Here is a 19,271-nt window from a genome sequence, read left to right as displayed (position 1 = left end):
CCTGTTCCCTCCCTGTAGGCAGTCGGGGTTCCTGGTTCCTGGAGCCCCAAAACGAAAGTGCTGACAGGTGGCTGGTGGCTGCGTCATGGTCAGGGCCAGCCAGACTCCAAAGTCAAGGTATAGCCCCTCCTTCCAGACACTGTGCCCTGGCCCTCCAGGTTCAAAGACAGCCCTGGAGGGTTTTGGAAGAGCACATGGGAAGGGAATTTCTGGACAGCTTGGTCTGGCTCATATTAAGTTTGCACTTTTCTTGTGACCACAAGAGTGTCCCTGCAGATCACTGGTCACACTTGAGTCCAGTGGCTGTGGTTAGAGTGACCCCCGACCTCCAGTAAGTGCTTGATGACTTCATGACTGAAGGGCGTTGAGTGGCCTGGGTAAGGCCTGCTGGAGCAGGAGGCACAGCTGAGTGCTCCTTCCCAGGAGGGGGAGGGCCTGGGGAAACCCTGTGGTCTGGGAAGGGAGAGTCAGGCTGGGGGAGGGAGGAGAGGCTTGCAGGGAGAGAGGCCTCCCCTCCATCCACCTTCCTGAGGTACCCCCTCTGCAGGCAGAGCCAGTGGAGCCAGATAAAGGCCCAGCAGGGGCCAGAGGAGGCTTTCCCACAAAGGATGCTGAGAGGCCTTTCTCTCTAGCCTCCGCACTCCAGGGCCTTTCAAGCTATTCAGCGCCTCCAAATGGGTGGGCGGGGCCTCTGCCTCCCAAGCAACCTCAAGGTACATCCATTTATTTAAAAGGGAAAAAAGAAAAAAAAAAACCCACCAGCACACACACAAAAAACCCACACACAAAATGTTCTAGACTATTCTGCCACAGAGTGCAGTTTCCTCTCTGGGCCCTGCTGTGTCTGAGAGGAGGGGAGCATGAGGCCTGCAAGCTGCTCTGGGGTAGCTGTCCCTTGTTGGAGCCAACAACTCCCTCCAGAAGCCTCCGGTAGCTGACTGGATCCAGACCCGGACTGCCCAGTGCTCCCAGCTGCTGCCACCTCCATCCAGCAGGGGGAGGAACCCTTGTTCCAAGCTGCAGAGATAGTTAGTGTCCTCTGGTCTACAGCCTGATCTCTGCATGTCCCTCAGTGACCTCCCCCCATGCCTGCCTCCAGGTCCCTGGGTCCTAGGGACAGCTCTCCCTTCAGTACTGAGATGCTCTGAAATAGGTCAACCCCACCTCGGTTCCCGACACGGAGCCGGCGGGTGCCGTCAGGCTGGTGTAGGGTATTGCACCACACCCAGGCCTGGTGGCTGTGGTCCCCAGGGTCTTGGCAGGGCTGAGCAAAGCTCAGTCGGGAGCCCTGGGGGCTGCCGCTGGCCTGGTGAGGCGAGCGGCTGGCAGTGCCAGGCTCATTAGCCCGCCTGCAGAGGGGATTAGGGAGCCAGCCCGCCGGGCTGCAGTTATTAAAGGCTCCGCGCTAGGTAAACACCAGGCGCTTCCTTTCAGAGCCGCACCTGCTAATTAGAGGGCAAGGAGCTCATTAAAACAGTAACTCTGGGGAATGCCCAGCATGAAGGAGGGTAGAATGATGTTCGGAGACAGAGGGCAGGAGCCTGGGGCAGAGGGGGCAGGGAGACCCTCCCTCCCCGGAGGCTGAAGCTCTAGAAACCCCTGCTTCCTCCGTGTTGCCCCAGGCTGGTTCTCCTAGCCGCCTGTTGGCAGCTTTTGGCACTCATGTACCCTTCCTGTTGACAGTGATTGTAGGGTACAGCCACAGTGTCCGCAGGCCAGCTGTGTGGAGCCAGGCAGGGCCCCGGTATCCATGTCCAGATCCCCAGGGTCATAAAATGGGGAGTGTGCAGATGGTCCTCACCACTGCTCGGGGCTGGTGAGGTGGGGGTGGGGTGGAGACGGACAAAAGGGAGGCTGCAGGCACCGAGTGGAACCTCGGATCCGTGGTGACGAGGGCTTAAGAGGCTGGGGGGTGAGAGGCAGCCCCTGCCAGCAACAGTCTCTGGGAGCTGAGAAGAAAAGCAGATGGCCCCAGGGCTGTGGGGAGGCCAGCCCTGCCAAGCCTAGATCTCTGCTCCTGAAATCAAGTCACACTAGAGATGGCCAATGTGTGGTTCTGGACCTCTAGGTGGGGTCACTTAGTACAGAGGCACGGCAGGCAGCAAGTTCTTGGAAGGGTCGGTAGCCCTGCTGGCTTCTGCCTGAAGACCTGCATCCCACCCCAGAGCCCCTCCCTCACCTACCCCAGAGCCCCTCCCTCACCCACCCCAGAGCCCCTCCCTCACCCACCCCAGAGCCCCTCCCTCACCCACCCCAGAGCCCCTCCCTCACCCACCCCAGAGCCCCTCCCTCACCCACCCCAGAGCCCCTCCCTCACCCACCCCAGAGCCCCTCCCCCACCAACCCCAGAGCCCCTCCCCCACCCACCCCAGAGCCCCTCCCCCACCCCACCCCAGAGCCCCTCCCTCACCCACCCCAGAGCCCCTCCCTCACCCACCCCAGAGCCCCTCCCTCACCCACCCCAGAGCCCCTCCCTCACCCACCCCAGAGCCCCTCCTCACCCACCCCAGAGCCCCTCCCTCACCCACCCCAGAGCCCCTCCCTCACCCACCCCAGAGCCCCTCCCTCACCTACCCCAGAGCCCCTACCCCAGAGCCCCTCCCTCACCCACCCAGAACCCCTCCCTCACCCACCCCAGGGCCCCTCCCTCACCCACCCCAGAGCCCCTCACCCACTCAGAGCCCTGCTGTCTCTTGGCACCCTGGTCTGGTCTTGCCAGTCTGTCTGAGTTTCACTCCTCCCTTCCCTCTCCCTTGCTTGGATGTCTGAGAGGTTTCTGGAAGCCTGTTCACAAGTGAGGATTTCACTGCATAGCCCCAGGCCAGCAGAGCTCGGTGGCTCACATTCAGAGCCTGGCCTTAGGGCTAGATGTAATCCAAACCAGCCAGTTGGGAGTTAGAGAGAATTAAGTTCATCCATTGCTGTGTGGCCTTAGGCAAGACTCCTAACCTCTCTGAGCTCAGACCCTCATCTGGAAAACATCTTTGTGGCTCTGGGGAAGGAACTGTGTGTGTGTGTGTGTGTGTGTGTGTGTGTGTGTGTGTGTGTGTGTGTGTGTGTGTTGGGGGGGCTTCTAAAATGTCAAAGAGATCATCAGATCCTAGGACCTCTCATGAAAGGGCATGTGTATCTGACTGCCATTGACCCAGCTCCAGCACATTTTGTCCTTCTCAACTCAGTCCCCCACCCTACAAGTTGTAGACGAGTGTCCTAACGTTCCAGATGGGGCTGTAGAAACTCAGAGAGGAGACTCCACTTGCCCTAAATCACACAGCAGGGTCCACATTTGGTAGAACGGTTTGGGAAGGATTGGGAGGTGTGGCCGTGTTAAGGAGGCTTTGAGGTTTCAAAAGGCTCACACCATTCCCCATATGTTCCCTGCCTCCAACTTATGGGTCAAGATGTGAGCTCTGAGCTGTTCCTGCTGCCAAGCCTTGCTCTCCTCTGGAACCTATGCCCAATGAAGTACTTTCTTCTATAAACTGCTTTGGTGGTGATGTTTTCTCACAGCAATGGAATAGTAACTTATCAACAGCCCTCAGCCATCAGGAAGCACTGGCCCACTGTTTGTGAGAGGTGAAGCCTCGGCTAAAAGGAGCCTGTAACCCTGGCACTTGGGGGCAGATGTAGGTGGAGGCACGCTCAAGCTGATGTCTGGGGCCACCATGGAGTCTGTCACTGCTGGTGGCCGTCCTATGACCTAACCTCAAACAGCAATAGTAACGACAGCCAGAGGCGGGGAGAGCACCGGAGCCGGAGGAATCTGATGCCTTGCCCAGAGCTTGGAGCAGCTGGGCTGTAGGAGGAGCAGGGCTGGAGGCTCTAAGACTCCAGTGGAGGCTTCCTGTTTGTGCAGGTGCCCCATAGAGTCCCCAAGTGAGGCAGCGGACTGGCTTGAGGGTGGACATTCACTATGCCGGGGGCTTGGGGCCACCCTGTCTCCCCAAGTTCTAGGAGGGGTGAAGAGCTGGGGCAGTCCTTGTGTCCTGGATACGGTAGCACCTGGCCCCCTGGCAGGCTAACATCTGTGCTGGGATAGCACAGTGTAAGGAAGCTGCCCCGCTGTGCAAGCTGTTCTTCTGGGGGCCTGAGCTGCGCTGCTTCCTTCTGCAGGGCCCGGGTCAGCAGGATTTGGCGGTACCAGGATTGCACTCTCTGCCACTGTCCTACCAGCCCTCCGATAGGAGCCACTCCAGCAGTGCTGGTGACGGCTGCTGAGCTTTCGGCCTTTGTTTCAGTCTGGCACTAAGCCAAGGGGCAGGCAAGTCTCTGTTCCAGAAGACTCTGGATGCTGAGCTCCTGAGGCCCCTGACGTACATCAGCGTGAGTGGGGCATGCCCCAGCCTTGGGGTGCACTGGAACGGGTGCTGCAGCCTTTCTCAGCCAACACACACCTACATGTACACATGCATGCCCGCTTCTGCACGTCTTACATGCATGTACAACACGCCCAGAGCACACGCGTACACTCATACACCCACATATTCACACATGCATGCATAGAGGTGTTTGTGTACAGATGTGTGCATATATATATGCATTTCCGTGCATATGCTGGCCCAGACTTTGCACATGTATGCATGTGTGCACACGTAGACATGCACAGGCAAGCATGTTGTCTGCATACTTGGTAGTGTTTATACACACCCACACGTGTACTCACCAGTCTCCAACCTCTTCCCTTCTCTTCTGCCCTGTTACCATCTCTACTCCATGCAGGTCTCATTCCTGTGGACAGCTACCTGCTACTCACAGCACATGCCAGCCTTAGGACATCTAAAAGGGGCTCCACCAGAGTCTGAGGCAGGCCTGGCACACTGGTATCTAAACAGAATTGCCACCAGTTTTTCACTGTGTGCTTTGGAGTCCATATCTTTTATTTTATTTCTTTAAAAAAAAATGGAGAGATGCCTTTAATCCTAACACTTGGGAGGTAGAGGTGGGTGAATCTCTGTAAGGGTTAGCCTGATCTACATACCGAGTTCTAGGATAGCCAGAGATACATAATAAAACTTTGTCTCAAAAAGAAAAGCAAATTAAAAAAAAAAGATGTTTATGCTCAGAGTGTGGCCTGGCAGAGCACTGTGTCACTGAGCAAGGCCCTAGGCTCTTTCCTTGTACCTCAGAGAGTAAGATGAAAAGGACACACCCCTGGAGTAAGAGACCCAGGGTAGGAGACTCTTAGGTTCCTGGCCTACTTCCTGCCTGGCCCCATGGCCCCCCTGGCCTGTGCCACCCATAGGCACTGCAGGGCTGGCTCGTCTGTGGCTCTCCTCCTCTCTCCCCTCTCCCCATGCTTGCCCTCTGCCTCCTCAGTAACCTTCACACAGCCACACAGCCCTGTGTTGACCCGCAAGTTTATTAGGGAGATAATGCTGCTTCGGTATTTTGTGTGATCGTGTTGCTTGCCTGCCAAGCACCGCCTAGCATAGCAAGCCTAAACACGGCTCACCCCTTGCCACATCTTTTGTTTGGTGTTGGGTGGCCATGCAGTGTCATTGCAGCTGGGCATCAGTGACTGACTGTCATGGGCCATGAGCTACAATGCAGGCCCACCATCCTGCTGTCCCCTGGCCTTTACTCCCAGAGGAGAGTCAGCTGGCTGGTGGGTACCCCAGTATGTGCGTCAGCCCAGCAGCCATGTGGCAGGCCTGTGACACTTGACTCAGTGCATGATAACTTTGCGATGATCTGCTCCGGGTCCACCCAGGGGTTTTATCATCCGTCGAGGTGGACACAAGGCTGGTCCCTGTGCCACGGCATCAGAACACACAACGGGTTCAACCAGACCCGCCATGACCTGGCCCTCCTCCTACTGTGTGCTCCCTGCCATGACCTGGCCTTCCTCCTACTGTGTGCTCCCCGCCATGACCTGGCCTTCTTGCTGTGAACTTCACAGATGCTTATTCCCACTTTTCTCTCCTGCCTTTTTGTTCAGCCAGGACTCACGTCAGCCAATTATTCCCTCAGATCTTTTCAAGAAAGACGGCAGTGAACAGGGACAGAAATTGCTGTCCTCTAGATGTGTCTCCAGTGGTAGCTGCTTTGCTGGAACGGGAGGGAGCGAGGGTGTGGGTTCCTTCCGATCTTTTCTTTCTTTAAAAAAAATGAGTCTGCCTGGGTTGGGACTTAGTGGTGGATCTCTTGCCTAGCCCGCGGGAAGCCTGGGTTCCATAGCCCCAGCACAAAGAAAAGAATAAAACCTCCTCTGCTGTCACTGTCACACTCTGGCTTTGTTCTGTTTTGAAGCAATATCTGCCTGGGATGCCCAGGCTGGCCTGGAACTCATGGTCCTCCTGCCTCTGCCTCTCAGTTAGATTCAGCCAACAGTGTCAAGAGACTAACCAGCCTTGAGTCTGTCCTTCTGGAAAGGGGACCAGAAGTTCAAGGCGATCCTCTGCTACACACCGAGAGTGAGGCTCTGTCTCAGCACAGCTGCAGCGGAGACCGCTGTCCACCACTCATGCTGATGCTTTCCTTTAAAACACGTTTCTATTGCATTTCCATTATCCACTCTGTGTGCTCGTGTGTGTGTGTGCATGTGTGTGTGTGCGTGCGCGCACGTGTGTGTTCGCGCGCATGTGTGTGCGCTCATGTGTGTGTGCGCTCATGTGTGTGTGTGCTCATGTGTGTGTGCGCTCATGTGTGTGTGTGCATGTGTGTGTGCACGCATGTGTGTGCTCATGTGTGTGTGCTCATGTGTGTGTGTGCGCGCGCGTGTGCATGTGTGTGTGTGCGTGCGCGCATGTGTGTGTTCGCGTACATGTGTGTGTGCTCATGTGTGTGTGTGTGCGCGCATGTGTGTGTGCTCATGTGTGTGTGTGTGCACGCGTGTGTGTGCGCATGCATGCGTGCGCACGTGGAGGCCAGAGGTCAGCTTGCAGGAGTCGGTCCTATTCCTTCCACCCTGTGGGTCCCAGGGATTGAATTTAGGCCGCCTTTATCACTGAGCCCTCTTGCCAGCCTCTAATGCCTTTCATTTTGGTGTCTGGACTCAGAGAAACATTCTGTTGTCTGTCCATCTTCCCACCTGGGATACAGGCACCTGGCACAGAGCATGGCTGGCAGGATTTGACCAGCACGTTCAGGCTCAGCTCAAGGCTCTGACTGATGGGGAGCTGAAGAATCTCCATCTCACGAAACGGGTGTTCCTATATCACTGGAAATGACTGGGTGAGTTCAGGACGGTCGTGTCCCCTTCTGAGCACAGGCCTTTCAGACCACGAGCCTCCTGGGCAGCGTGGCGAAGAAAGGTGAGGGCCCAGAGCTCCTGGCTGTCAGTCCAAATGCACGCACCACTCAGCCCCCCAGCCTCACCTGTGGTGGTGATAATGGGCGTGCACTTCACGGGCTGCTGTGGGGACTGAGTGTATTAAATACAGGGAAAGCATGTAAGGCCAGGCAGTGAGCAGAACAGATGCTGCACCTCTCTGCCACGACCATCTCACCTCCATTGAGTTTGTAAACACGTGCACACAAGCCGGGTTCACATGGGTGTTGGGCTCCAGGAACTACAGCCTCCAGGTAGAGGCTGGTAATTGGGTCACTAACCTGACTGCAATGGTGGTGTCCCCTGGACTGTCCAGAGCCCAGGGCACATCTTGGCCTCTCATGACACTGACTTGCTGGGTCTCCTGTGATGATGGGCAGCGAGCAGGAGAGGGTTTCTGTTTGTCCAGGATAGCCTTCCACCACCATCTGCCCCTGCACCGTGGGACCTCCCAGCAGCCACCAAGTGGGTGCCATGAGGCCCCGTGGGCCTGTTTGCTGTGGCTGTCACCTGTTTCCATGAGCCTGTGACAGGCGCCCTGCCCTGGAGTGCATCCCGACGTGTTTTCAAAGGGTGTAATTTCTATCAGCTTCAATTAGAGCTATTTTTATTTTTGTCACCCTGAAGAACCTCCCTGTGGTTCAACTGCCATTTCTCGCCGTTGCACTCCTGGCAAGGGAGAAGAGAAAAATTAATAGTCTCCTGATCACTTTGCTGACGGCTGTCAGCACTTGATGAACTGACTGCCCTGGGTGGCGGCGTGCTGCACGTTCCGCAGCGATTATGTCATGGGCATGAGGGAGTAGGGCCCGGAAGGGAGCTTCGCTAAGCCTTCAGACCCCACTCTCCTATCTCCTTAGCACCTGCCAGGTGAGTCCCCAGTCCCTGGTGTCTGTGTAATCCTGGGTGCACTAGGGCTGGCATCTGTAGTCTTTCTGCCATGTTCTGTGGGTTGCTAACTGCCTCTGAACCGCATCTGAAAGGGAAACATCCCAGGAGTCCACTCTTAGTAAGCAGCTCTGCAGTCGACCTGGGGAAGCGGAGATAATATCCATGCAGTGGGATGCAGGCTGGCTGAGAGCCGGCAGATAAGGCGAGGTACAAGTCCTCCCCTTGGCCTAGAGGGAGAGGGACTATAGTAAAGGAATCTGAGGGCAGGAAAACAGCTGAGCCCAGGACCACGCCTCCCTATCTCTCAATCAGCTTCTAGAATACTGAGTCTGAGGACACTGGAGCAAACAGCGTAGCTTCCCTAAGGAGCCCAGCAGTGTCAGCCGCTGACCTCTGATATCAAGAGACCTTGAGCTCTGTCTGGTGCGAAAAACAAGGCCCTGAAGGGCACATCCTGTAGGATCTCATTTGCACAGCTTGCTGGGAATAAAGGAAACAACAGAAGGGACACTGTGGCGGCGGGTGTTCCGTGTCTTGACTGGGATAGGAGTCCGTGTAAGGGATGAAACTATGGGGAATTAAGCACATGCAGTCAAAGCCAGACTCGGAAGGTCTGCACCGGATCTGTGGGTTGCCGCTGTCATGCCCTGTGTGACAGGCGCTGTAGACTGTGTGATGTAACTGTGGAGAGGGCACTCAGGTTGGATCTGCCTCATTGCTCACACCTGAAACTCACTCAACAGTGAAAGTCAAATTTTGAAAAGGCAAAAACCAGGACCAGGGAGTTGGCTCAGCACGTAGGAACACTTGCTGTGCAAACACAAGGATCTGAATTGTGATTAAAAATAATAATTATAATAAATCATCTACCTGCAACCTCTGTGTGGGGTGGAGACCGGAGGATGGCTGGAGATTATTGCTTGTCAGCTGAGCTCCAGGTTCAGCGAGAGAGCCTATCTCAAGGGAATAAGGTGGAGAGTGACAGAGCAGCATGCCTGACATCCACCTGGCCCACAGGTGCATAACACACACACACACACACACACACACACACACACACACACGCACGCACGCACGCACGCGCGCACACACACATGCACGCACGCACACACACACAGGTCATGTATGTCTGTGACTCAGCACTTGAGAGGCCTCCAGGGTAAGGAGAGCTTCCATCATTGCCCTGTAGCTTCCCCGGCTTCCTCTTGACATAGGCACCCGCACTGCGGCTCTAGTCTCCCTGTTGCAGGACCTTTGCTCGGACCCTTCCCTTGAAACACCGTTCTCCATCCCTGCAAATGGCTCCTTCTGGGACTCAGATTTGCCTCTTCTCTGGGGTGTCTTGGGGATGCTGGGCCAGATCCTGAGGGTAGAGTACCATTCAAAGGGGGATTATGGCCTGAGTTAGCAAATCTGAAACCCCTGAATCTATGGCTCTAGGATGTGATGGGTTGGGGCAGTGCCCAGCTCTACTCAGGAGGGGACCTAGGGACAGAGTCCAGGAGATCTCACTGAGTAAGAGCTTGGGACTTTGGGGGCTAAGGGACAGGGACATTGGGGGTAGAGGCTTGTGGTGGTGAATGACAGATAAACAATGTATTCGTCCCCCAACGCCCTGTACCAGCTCGACCTGTCTGGGAGCCGGGTCCACAAGCCTGGTGGGGCCATTATTTGGAGCCATGGCAGAGACAGTGGCTTAGAAAAGAGTATGGCAGGAAGGGCTAGCCAGCCCTGGGCAGTGTGCCCATGACCCTCACATCTGTGCTGATTCACTCCAGGGAGCCCTCATGGCCACCCAGGTGGCTGATGCTGCCCATTCCACAGACATGGAAGCCAGGACCCAGAGAGGTACAGCAGCTTGGCTGTAAGCACAGTTCACAGCTGCAAACCAGGCAAGGCAGTTTCCCAGGCTGTGTTGGGTTTCTGCAGCACTCTGTTCTCATAGCCCGGGTATGGGTACACAGGGCAGGTTCAGTGTGAGACTGTCCTCCTGCAGCCCCTTGGGGCACACCAGGCAGATCTGAGTACCCCAGAAGCTGCAGGGCCTCCACCATCATTCTCCCTGCCTGGCTTCTGTCCATGCCAAGACCTGGCCACCCTTATGCACACCCTTTATCCTCCCCATCTTGCTCTTCTGCCAGTCTCCCCCTCACTTCCTTTAGACTGGCAAGAAAACACTGTGGTACCCATTTACACCCATAGTGGAACATTAGGGCCAGCCAGTATGTCTGCTCTGTGAGGTTAGGAATTGTTAACTGTTTCGTTGGCTACTTAATCTATCCCAGGCATGTAGTAGGTGCTAATAAAATGGGTGGGGTATAGATGGATGGGTGGGTGGGTGGACAGACTGAAGGACAGTTTGGATGGTAGGTGGGTAGGTGGGCAGGTGTGTAGGTAGATGGATAAATACATTGGTGGATGGGCAGAAAGGAGTGGTATGTGATGGGAGAGCCACTTTGGGCCACTCCCATGACTCTTGGATATCCCCAGAGGATCAAAGCATTGGGAGCACACTTGGCAATGGTTTGTGTTTTGGAAAGATCTCCTGTCTCAGGTGTGGTGGGGCTTTAGGGGACTGTATGCCCACAGCCCAGCTGTGGAAGATGGACAGTGGACACCTCTAGGATTAGAAGCTGGGCCGCTAGGAGAGACAAGGAGTTGGGCAGGGGTCCTGTCTGTGAGTGGCTGGCTGCTTCTTCCCTTAGCTTTGACTGTGGCCTTCCAAAGATGTCTGTCTGCTTCCTCCCTTCCTCAGACACCAGGGCCAGGCTGGGTGAGCTGCCTATTTTCTGTTTGCCCCAGCCTCAGTTTCCCTATCTAGATCACGGCATGGTCACCCTCCTTGCCAGACTTCCCGGAGGCGGAATCACTGCACAGGCCTGTCCTGGCTTTGTCAGGCACTCAGATGGCTGCTGAACACGAAGGCGGAGACAATGAACTTCCTCTTTCCTGGTGTGCCCTTTGTCACCTTGACCTTCTGTTGTCCCCGAGACTGGTAGATTCGGTGCCTCCGCCTGCAGCCTGTGAGTGATGGGGCAGAGACCCCCAGCTGCGCTCCTTGCTGAGTGGGTGTCTGCGCCCGCCCCAGCCCCAGCCGGAGCTGCAGCCGGAGTGCCCCTAATTGCCAGCACAGATGTGGAAGCCACCAGCCTCCCCTGTGCGCTCGGCTGTGCCGTGTGCTTAATTAGCCCCTGATTACTCATTTGCTGGGTGCCGTGTGTATTCCATATCTAATAACTTTCCAATTACGCCTGGCCGCTGCGCTCACACTAACCCTTTAGCTGTCTGCTGGTCGGGGACTGTGCGAGCAGCAGTGCTGTGCTCTGGGCTGAAGCCTCTCCCTCCCTTTAGTGCAGGATCTGGAGTTCTCTGCCTACATTATGGAGCCATCAGGGGGAATCAAGGGCATCAAATGATGCTTCTAAGCCTCTGACATGTCATCTTGCAAGTCCCACTGGAGCTGGGCAAATGTAATTTCTAATGATGATACAGCATCGGTGGGGTGGGCAGAGGGGGTGGGGCTCCTGGAGGCAGAGCTGGCCTGTTCCTCCCTTCCCTCCATCGTTGGCAGCTGGCGCTAGTCCTGTAACCCGTATGCCCCTTGCAGGTCCCTGGAGGCTGGCTGGTGCCACATGGGGTTAGGGGAGCAGTCTTCCTCCCCACGCTTGACTTATTTCCATGTCTGGCTTCTCCTGGGCCGTGGGAGGGTGGCGCGGTGTTCTTTTATGCCATTGGTGCTGGCATCTGGCCCCCTGCTCCCCCTCTGTAGTTCCCTGTTCCATGCCTTGGCTTCCTGGCCTTGCTGTAGAGGTAAGCCAGCAGCCTGATGGCAGTTCCCCATCCCACCCCCGCCCTCTTGCCTACAATTCGAACCCTGAGTCCTGATGGAGCGTGGACTCTGCTAGCATTTTGAGCACCTGAATTTGTGGCTCTGACTTCAAATACCTGAGCAACCTTGTGACACTGGGCTGACTTCTGTACCTCAGTTTCCTCCACTGAAGATGGGTGGTGGGGTGACTAAATGAGTCCAGACAGGTACCTCCTCGAGTCCATGGCTTTTCCTCATGCCTGTTCTCTGGGCTGTCAAAATGGGCCTGGTCATAGACTGCCAGCTCTGCCCAAGATGGTAGCAGCTAAGTCCCTAAACGCTACTGTCCCTCTTGGAGGCGGCACCATGTCAGTTAGCCCTTCCAGACTGCAAAAGGATGAATTCCTGGAGCAGTGAAGCCACACTACTGAGATCTCCCAGCAGGGGAGAGGAGCCAAGACCCGGCCCCAGGCAGGCACTCTAGCCTGGAACCAGGAAGAAGAGTTCCAATAACAGAGCTAGACCCCAGTGTCTGGCTGGGCAGCCTCCAGGCTGCTGCAGGGCCTCAGCTTGAAGCCTGTTCTTAGAGATGCATGGTTGGTTTGTTAGACAAGGAGGCACAGGAAGACTGATGCTTGCTGAGAAAGGGTGACATAAGAGGTCCCACGTGACAACTCCATTAAAGTGAAATGTCCCCAGTAGGAGAGCACATAAAGGCAGAGCAGAGCAGTGGCTGAAGAAGCTGAGAGAGCCTGGGGAAGAAAGGGAGTGACTGCCCCCGGGGCTGGAAGACTGAGAAAGATTGACTTCCAGGAGCTTAGTGGGGATGGAAGGAGGCTTCAGGGGTGATGTCTCCAGAGTTCATGGGATAAAATGTTCTAAAATGGGTGTTTGAGATAGTCGCACAACTCCACAAATTTACAAAAAGCCATGGACTATTTATTTATTTGTATTACTTGCATTTATCATGTGGGGACACACATATGTACCAGTGAGCTTGCATACTCTCTCTCTCTGTGCTGTGGATTCTGGAAGTTGAACTCAGGTCATCAGATTTGGCAGCAAACTTTTACCTGCTGAGCCATCTCACCAATCCCAGAACTGCATAATTTAAGTGCTTGCTACTGAATTGATCTGGGTTCAATCCCCAACATTGAAAAAAAGGTAATAGATAAATTGTATAATATGTGAAATGTATTTCAGTAAAACTTAAGATAGTAGAGATCTCCAATTTAGAGACCTTGTGAGCTGATTAAAAAATAGTTAAATAGAATTGGGTCCTGATAGAACACACATACATGTGCACACACATGCGCAGCATGCACTCAAGGCATACAAACACACACACACACATGCACTCATGCCTGCACATGCACACACATGCCCTCCTCTTTGAACAATGTCTGCTTTTTCCCTCTGCTCCTGACATTATCTGGTATGGCATCTTCAAAAACCACTTGAGTTCCCCGGAGAAAGTATGGTGATGTGAGAGCCCGTGAAGGATGTGGGTGGCAGGCTGTGAACACCTTTTTATTTTGGAGAGCCATAGAAATGTCCTTCTTGGCCCCTAGCCACCAACTGACGAATGCTAATTCAGTGGTTACTGCCCATGGAGGTTCCAGGGATCATGGCCTTTATCCAGGCAACCATTCAAAGCCAGGTGTGGCTCTGTGATGCTGTGATTGCCAGGGTCCCCTGGGAAGGGAGCATAAGGACAATAGTACATGCCCTAGGCATCAAAGCATTTTACGCAAAGATGGAGGGTGACCAGGCAGAGGGGGGACTCAGATAGGCAACTCAGGGCTGTTTTCTGTTAGGAATTGTGTTCAGTCTGACTGGAAGGGTGAGGAAAAAATGGCTCTCAGCTCTGTTCAGATCTCTTCCTTTGGAGGTGGGGGTGGGAGGCTCAGCATGTGATAATCTGCAGCCCCTCCACACACATCCATTAACCTTGATCAAGCTCCCCTGGGATGAGGGAGGTGTTAAGTTTCCTCACTTCCAACAGCAGTCTAAGCATAGCAAGAAGAGCTAGATCAGAAGAGGGACTGGCGGGTGATCCTCTGATCCAGGCTCACACTGCTGGGCAGACAGGACCAGGCCACACAAGGTTCTAGAGCTTAGCATTTGGCTCTGCTTAGCACATGGCAGGGCAGGGACATGTGAAGGCGTCAGAGCTGGCTGCCTCATCATCTGGAGACAGCGGGACAGAACCATGCACACAGGCTGTGGTCTGGGTTATTGACCTTCAGTACAGAAGGCTGTTGTAAATGACCATTTTCAAGCTATCCCAGAAATGTGTGCTTTCTGCTCTCTAGTCTCTGTCCCCCAAGTGGGCCTTGCTGAGGAATTTGGTAGTTCTGTATGCGACTTTGAGAGACGTAACACAACTCCAAAGTGCCTTATTCCCCACCTGTGTGCAAATCACTTTGTCAGGTGTCAGTGTTCCTTAACAAGGAGAATGAAGCTTTTAAAGGTGACACCAGGTACTTCCAGAAGCACCTGAGATGGAAGATGGGGCTGGGGCCTTCAGTCTAGCTCTTGCTGGCCCTGAGTAGGACTATCTTCTTGCATCCTTGCTGCTGAGCACTGTCAACTGATTCATGGTCTTGCCCTGTGGGGTGGTTTGTGGCCCCCAAGCAAGGACTGATGTCTGTCACAGTCCCTTTGTTACAGTAGGGCCTGCTGCACCACAGGACCCCACTTGGAGGAAAAGCTCACCAGCACACCTGGCCCTGGCATCTGGGGTGGATAGGTAGAAAGGTGGGTGGGTGGATGGATGATGGATGGATGGATGATGGATGGATGGATGATGGATGGATGATGGATGATGGATGGATGGATGGATGGATGATGGATGGATGGATGGATGGATGGATGGATGGATGGGTGAGAATTATGGATAGATGAGTGAGTGGGTGGATAGGTGGGAAGATGAAAAGATGAATTTGTGGATGGGTGAGTGATGGATGGAATCAGTAGAAGGATGAAGAGTAAATGGATATATAAGTGGTGGGTGGATTGATGATGGATGGACAGATGGATGGGTAGATGGATAATAGATGGAAGAAATGAATAGATGGGCGGTGGTTGGTGGATGAATGGAATGAGTACAAGGATGATGAGCAGATGGATAGTGGGTGAATGGACTGTGGATAGACTGGTAGATGGGGCATTATGGTTTTCTAGAGGAACAGAATGGAAAATATATCTGTATATATATGTATGTGCATGTGTATGTATATATATACATATGGGATTTATTGGGGTGGTTTACAGGCTGTGGTCCAGCTAGTCCAACAATGACTTTCTACCAACTGAAAGCCCAAGAATCCAGTAATTCAGTCTCAGCTGGTCTTCAGTATATGTTGTAATCCCCAAGCAGTAGGTTAGAATGCCAGTGAGACAAGAGCAAGGGCAAGCAGAGAAAAAGCAAATGCTTCCTTCTTCCATGTTCTTTGCATAGGCTGCCACCTGAAAGGGCAATGCAGATTTAAGGTAGATTTTCCCGCTCTTAAGAGATCCAGACTTAGGGTGGGTCTTCCCACTTCAAATAATGCAACCAAGAAAAATCCCCCAGCCTTTAATCCCAGCACTCGGGAGGCAGAGGCAGGAGGATCTCTGTGAGTTCAAGGCCAGCCTGGTCTACAGAGTGACTTCTAGCACAGCCAACACTACAGAGAGAGAGACCCTGTCTGGGAAAGAAAAAGGGAAGAAAAATTCCTCATAGGTGAACCCAGCCACTTGAGTCTTAGTTAATTCCAGATGTAGTCAAGTTGACAACCAAGAATAGCCATCACAGGTAGATAATGGATGGATGGAAAGACAGATGGATGGAAAGACAGATGGATGGATAGAAGTGTGATGGGTGGATGGGTGGATGAATAGATGGGGGATGGGTGAATGGGTGGATGGGTGGATGGGTGGGCTGATGAGCTTGTAGATGGGTGAGTGGGTAGGGGAGCAGATAAGGAAACATTGCAGGGGTGTGGATGAAGAGCCAGGCTGGGCCAGATACATGGCTCTTGATGTGACATCTCCCATGCCCAGATCACTGCCCTTCCCTGACAAACCCTACTCCCCTTGAAGTCAAGTTCAGATTCCATGTGCTCCCGGAAGTCCTTCTGGATCTCCCCACTCTTGGGGAGTCCTTGCACCCAGTCCTTGAAGTGCTGTCCCCACCCTCTGTCTCTGCCTATGACTCTTGCTGCTATCCAGCTTCATAGCTGACTGAGGTCACAGACAACCGCTGAACTTCAAAGACCCAATTACTGTACAAGTTCCGACAGGTCGCTGTGCCGACTCCCTGGCAAGGGTTGGCTTGAAGGTTCACTGCGTGAGTCTGTGTAAAGGTTTGGACTGGTGCCAGCATGTAGCAGGCACTCAGCAAAGAGCATGCCTCTCCCTTGTGCTCTCTGCTAGACTCAGTACCAACTCCCACAGCCCTTCCTGGGGCTGCCACAGTGTGCCCAGTTACTTTGCGCCAGCAGGACCCTGCTGCTTCTTCTACTCCAGGAGAAAAAGCACGTCACAGGTAGAGGACAAAGCCTAGGGCATTCACAGTCCTCTGCTCCCCTCTAGCCTGTCCCCAGAGGCCGTCACAAGGTCACTGCATGATTTGACCCACAAGCCCTTTCTGGCAGCAGGAATCTCTGGCTGGCAGCACAGCATTCTGCCACCCGCCCCCCATGGATGTGGCAACACCTTGCCTGTCTTTCTTTAGTTTTACCCTGATAGAATTTTCTAAGGTGATTTGGAACAAGGTTGTGAAGTAACCAAATCCCCACAGGGCCCCAATCCATGTAGAGCTTGGGGGTCCCTGCTGCACTGATGTATTCACCCCAGGTCCCAAGGAACGAATGAATGAGAAGAACAAATGATGTGTGTGGCTCCAGCCTGCATGCCTGCCGTGGGGTTTGGGATGGGGTAGGGGGGTGGTGGGTGCAGCTGGGCAGTGTCTCCATATAGATGCTATAAATTAAAGTGTTCCAGGAAACAGTGCAGTAAATTCATCCGCCTCTTGCCTGCAGGGCTGGTGGGGGCTGAGCTTGCCTCAGGAACTTGGAACATCCGTCTCACTTAGAGTGCTACTCCTACGGAACTAAGCCCTGGGGAAAAAAAATTAAAAATAACTGGATGAACAGAAAATGACTTCTCACTAGCCTCGCACTCTCAGTGCAGAAGAAGAGGGGCCGCCAGCCTGGGCCTGGCTCCCTGTGGCCCAAATTGCCTGCCAGGGGCTGAGTTGGCCCCAGATGCCCACCTAGACCCCGGAATCCCCCTGGCCTGGGCTGAGCCTGCTTGTGACCTCAGACTCTCTTTTTTCTGAGGCCCCTTTTTGAAACCTCAGGCCAGTGTTGGACAGGAGGTGGGACAAGTCGAACAGTCAAGGTGACAGGCAGAAGGAAGTGTGTGGTAGGGAGGGTTTGGATACTGTGGTATGGGAGTTGGGACCGTTTCTATCTGGGAGTGAGAAGGTTACAGAGATGGATATGGTGATGTGGGGTGATTCCACGGTAACCGGTGAATTCAGTGTTGGGTACATGTGTCCACACTTAAATACATACAGAAGAGGGCTCAGTGAAGAAAGGCACTTGCCGGCGATGCCCTGATCAGCTCCCTGGTGTCCGTGTGGTGGAAAGAGAGAGCTGACTCTTGTGCTCTGATTTTTGAGCCTGACTCAAGCAAGTTGGGTGCCTGGTGGGGACCAGATGCCCGTGTGCAAGATGGGTGTCTCTGTAGAGACTGGGTGGCCTGGCAGTAACTGTGCCCAGCAGGGTGGAATGAGATGTGTCATTCCACAGAGTTATAGGCTGTCTGGTTCTCGAGGTACCTACCATTCACGTGTTCCCTAGACTCCATGGTGCAGGGACCTAGACATATATAGAACCATTGTGTCAGGAGGTGAGGCCAGGCAAACTCGTGGTGTAAGGGGGACGAAACCAAATGGTGGTCCCTCCCCACCCCCGCTCCCTGAAAGACTCCAAAGATGGCGTCTGTGGGTTCTGGAGCCTTCTCCACTCACTCTGAGCAGTGGGGAACCTCGCCCATGCCTGATAGATGGTCGCAGCAGAACCCTGAATGGATGCTGTCTCAAGGAGACTGGTCCCTAGAAGACTTGAGAAAGTGACATCCGTACTAATTTGTGGGTCACAGCTGAGATGGAGATGGTCATCCCAGCTCCCCAAGCTGAACACCAGGGTTCTGTGGTACACTGCGCAATGGCATGTAGGTGTCCCCCAGGGACAGGCTGCTTAAGGCTGCACTTTGGTGCATCTCCCCACACCTCTGGCTTAGACTCACCAGGGTGTCTGCCAGAAGCTAGGGGCTTCTATGTTAGGATCTCATGAGGGAAACATAGAGCTGCAGTGTCCAGCATCAACTGGGGTCCGTGGCTTGGCAGTGAGAGTACACATTGTCTTCACTGTCTGAAGCAGCTCAGCTGGATTGCTGGCCACAGAGGTCAGGTCACAGTGAGGAAGGCATAGCAAGATAGCCCAAGGTGCCTCTCCTTCCTGGCTCATTTGTCCCTTCTTTCCTTACAGGTCACCTCTGCCCCTCAGGAGGCACCTACAATCGTCCATGCTCCTGCACCGGAGCCCGAGCTACAGCCGATGCCCCCCACAGACAGTCTATCCAGGGCCACCAGGACCACCCAGGAGCTGCGGCCAGTGTCCAGTCAGCAGAGCAGCCAGGACAGCTGGGATGGGGATGGAATAGACCTCACAGCCACAGGTAGGGTCATGTTTTCTGTCTTTCCACATAGACTGGGCCTGAGTCAGCCCTTGGGCTGCGGCTCTGGAGGCTGAGCTGGGACACCGAGGTCAGAGTTGGTTCCATCTCACGTTCTTGTCAGTCTGCTTATTGGGATCTGAAGTTTTCCCTTCATGTTCTGGGATGAATGTACCTGTGCACTGACTGATCACTGATGCCGGTAAATGCCGCCACCACAGCAAACATGAGCCTGCAGGTTGTTTCTGGGTAAGGCCTTGGGCACCTGTGAAGGCTTCCCTAGTGCTGGGCCAGCAGGCATGAGAATGTCCACGTCGGGTTTTCCCAGCTTGGTGCCTTCATACCCCTTTGTTGTTGTCCAGTGGCTTTCAAGAGACCTGTGGCCAGGGTGGCTCCATTGACCCCGTCTTTGGGCTCCTAGGGCCTTTACTGTAGGTACCAAGGACACGATAGACATTTGCGTCTTTGTAGCCTCTTCTTAAGGTCCTGTGGAGCCACCCTGGACATTGCAAGACTCCCTGGAGCAGGCTGTAGTGGAGAGGACCTGTGGGAAGCTGACCCGTGCTGTCCCTG

The 19,271-nt window shown here is 54.2% G+C and overlaps 1 protein-coding gene across 3 annotated transcripts in view; it reads left to right on the top strand.

Moving 5' to 3' along the window:
* Nucleotides 1-19,271, top strand: part of Gse1 (Gse1 coiled-coil protein) — a 337,797-nt gene that overhangs the window by 102,224 nt on the left and 216,302 nt on the right. For all 3 annotated transcript variants that reach the window (XM_013115648.3, XM_040735846.1, XM_040735849.1), the window contains exon 2: nucleotides 18,512-18,701. In XM_013115648.3, the coding sequence (XP_012971102.2) occupies nucleotides 18,512-18,701 (190 nt within the window). The remainder of the gene's footprint in view (nucleotides 1-18,511; nucleotides 18,702-19,271) is intronic.

Source organism: Mesocricetus auratus, unplaced genomic scaffold (genome assembly GCF_017639785.1).
Source record: "Mesocricetus auratus isolate SY011 unplaced genomic scaffold, BCM_Maur_2.0 Super-Scaffold_6723, whole genome shotgun sequence".
Lineage (NCBI taxonomy): Eukaryota > Metazoa > Chordata > Mammalia > Rodentia > Cricetidae > Mesocricetus > Mesocricetus auratus.
The sequence above is the reverse complement of the archived record's forward strand: the minus strand, read 5'-3'. Positions and strand labels throughout refer to the sequence as shown.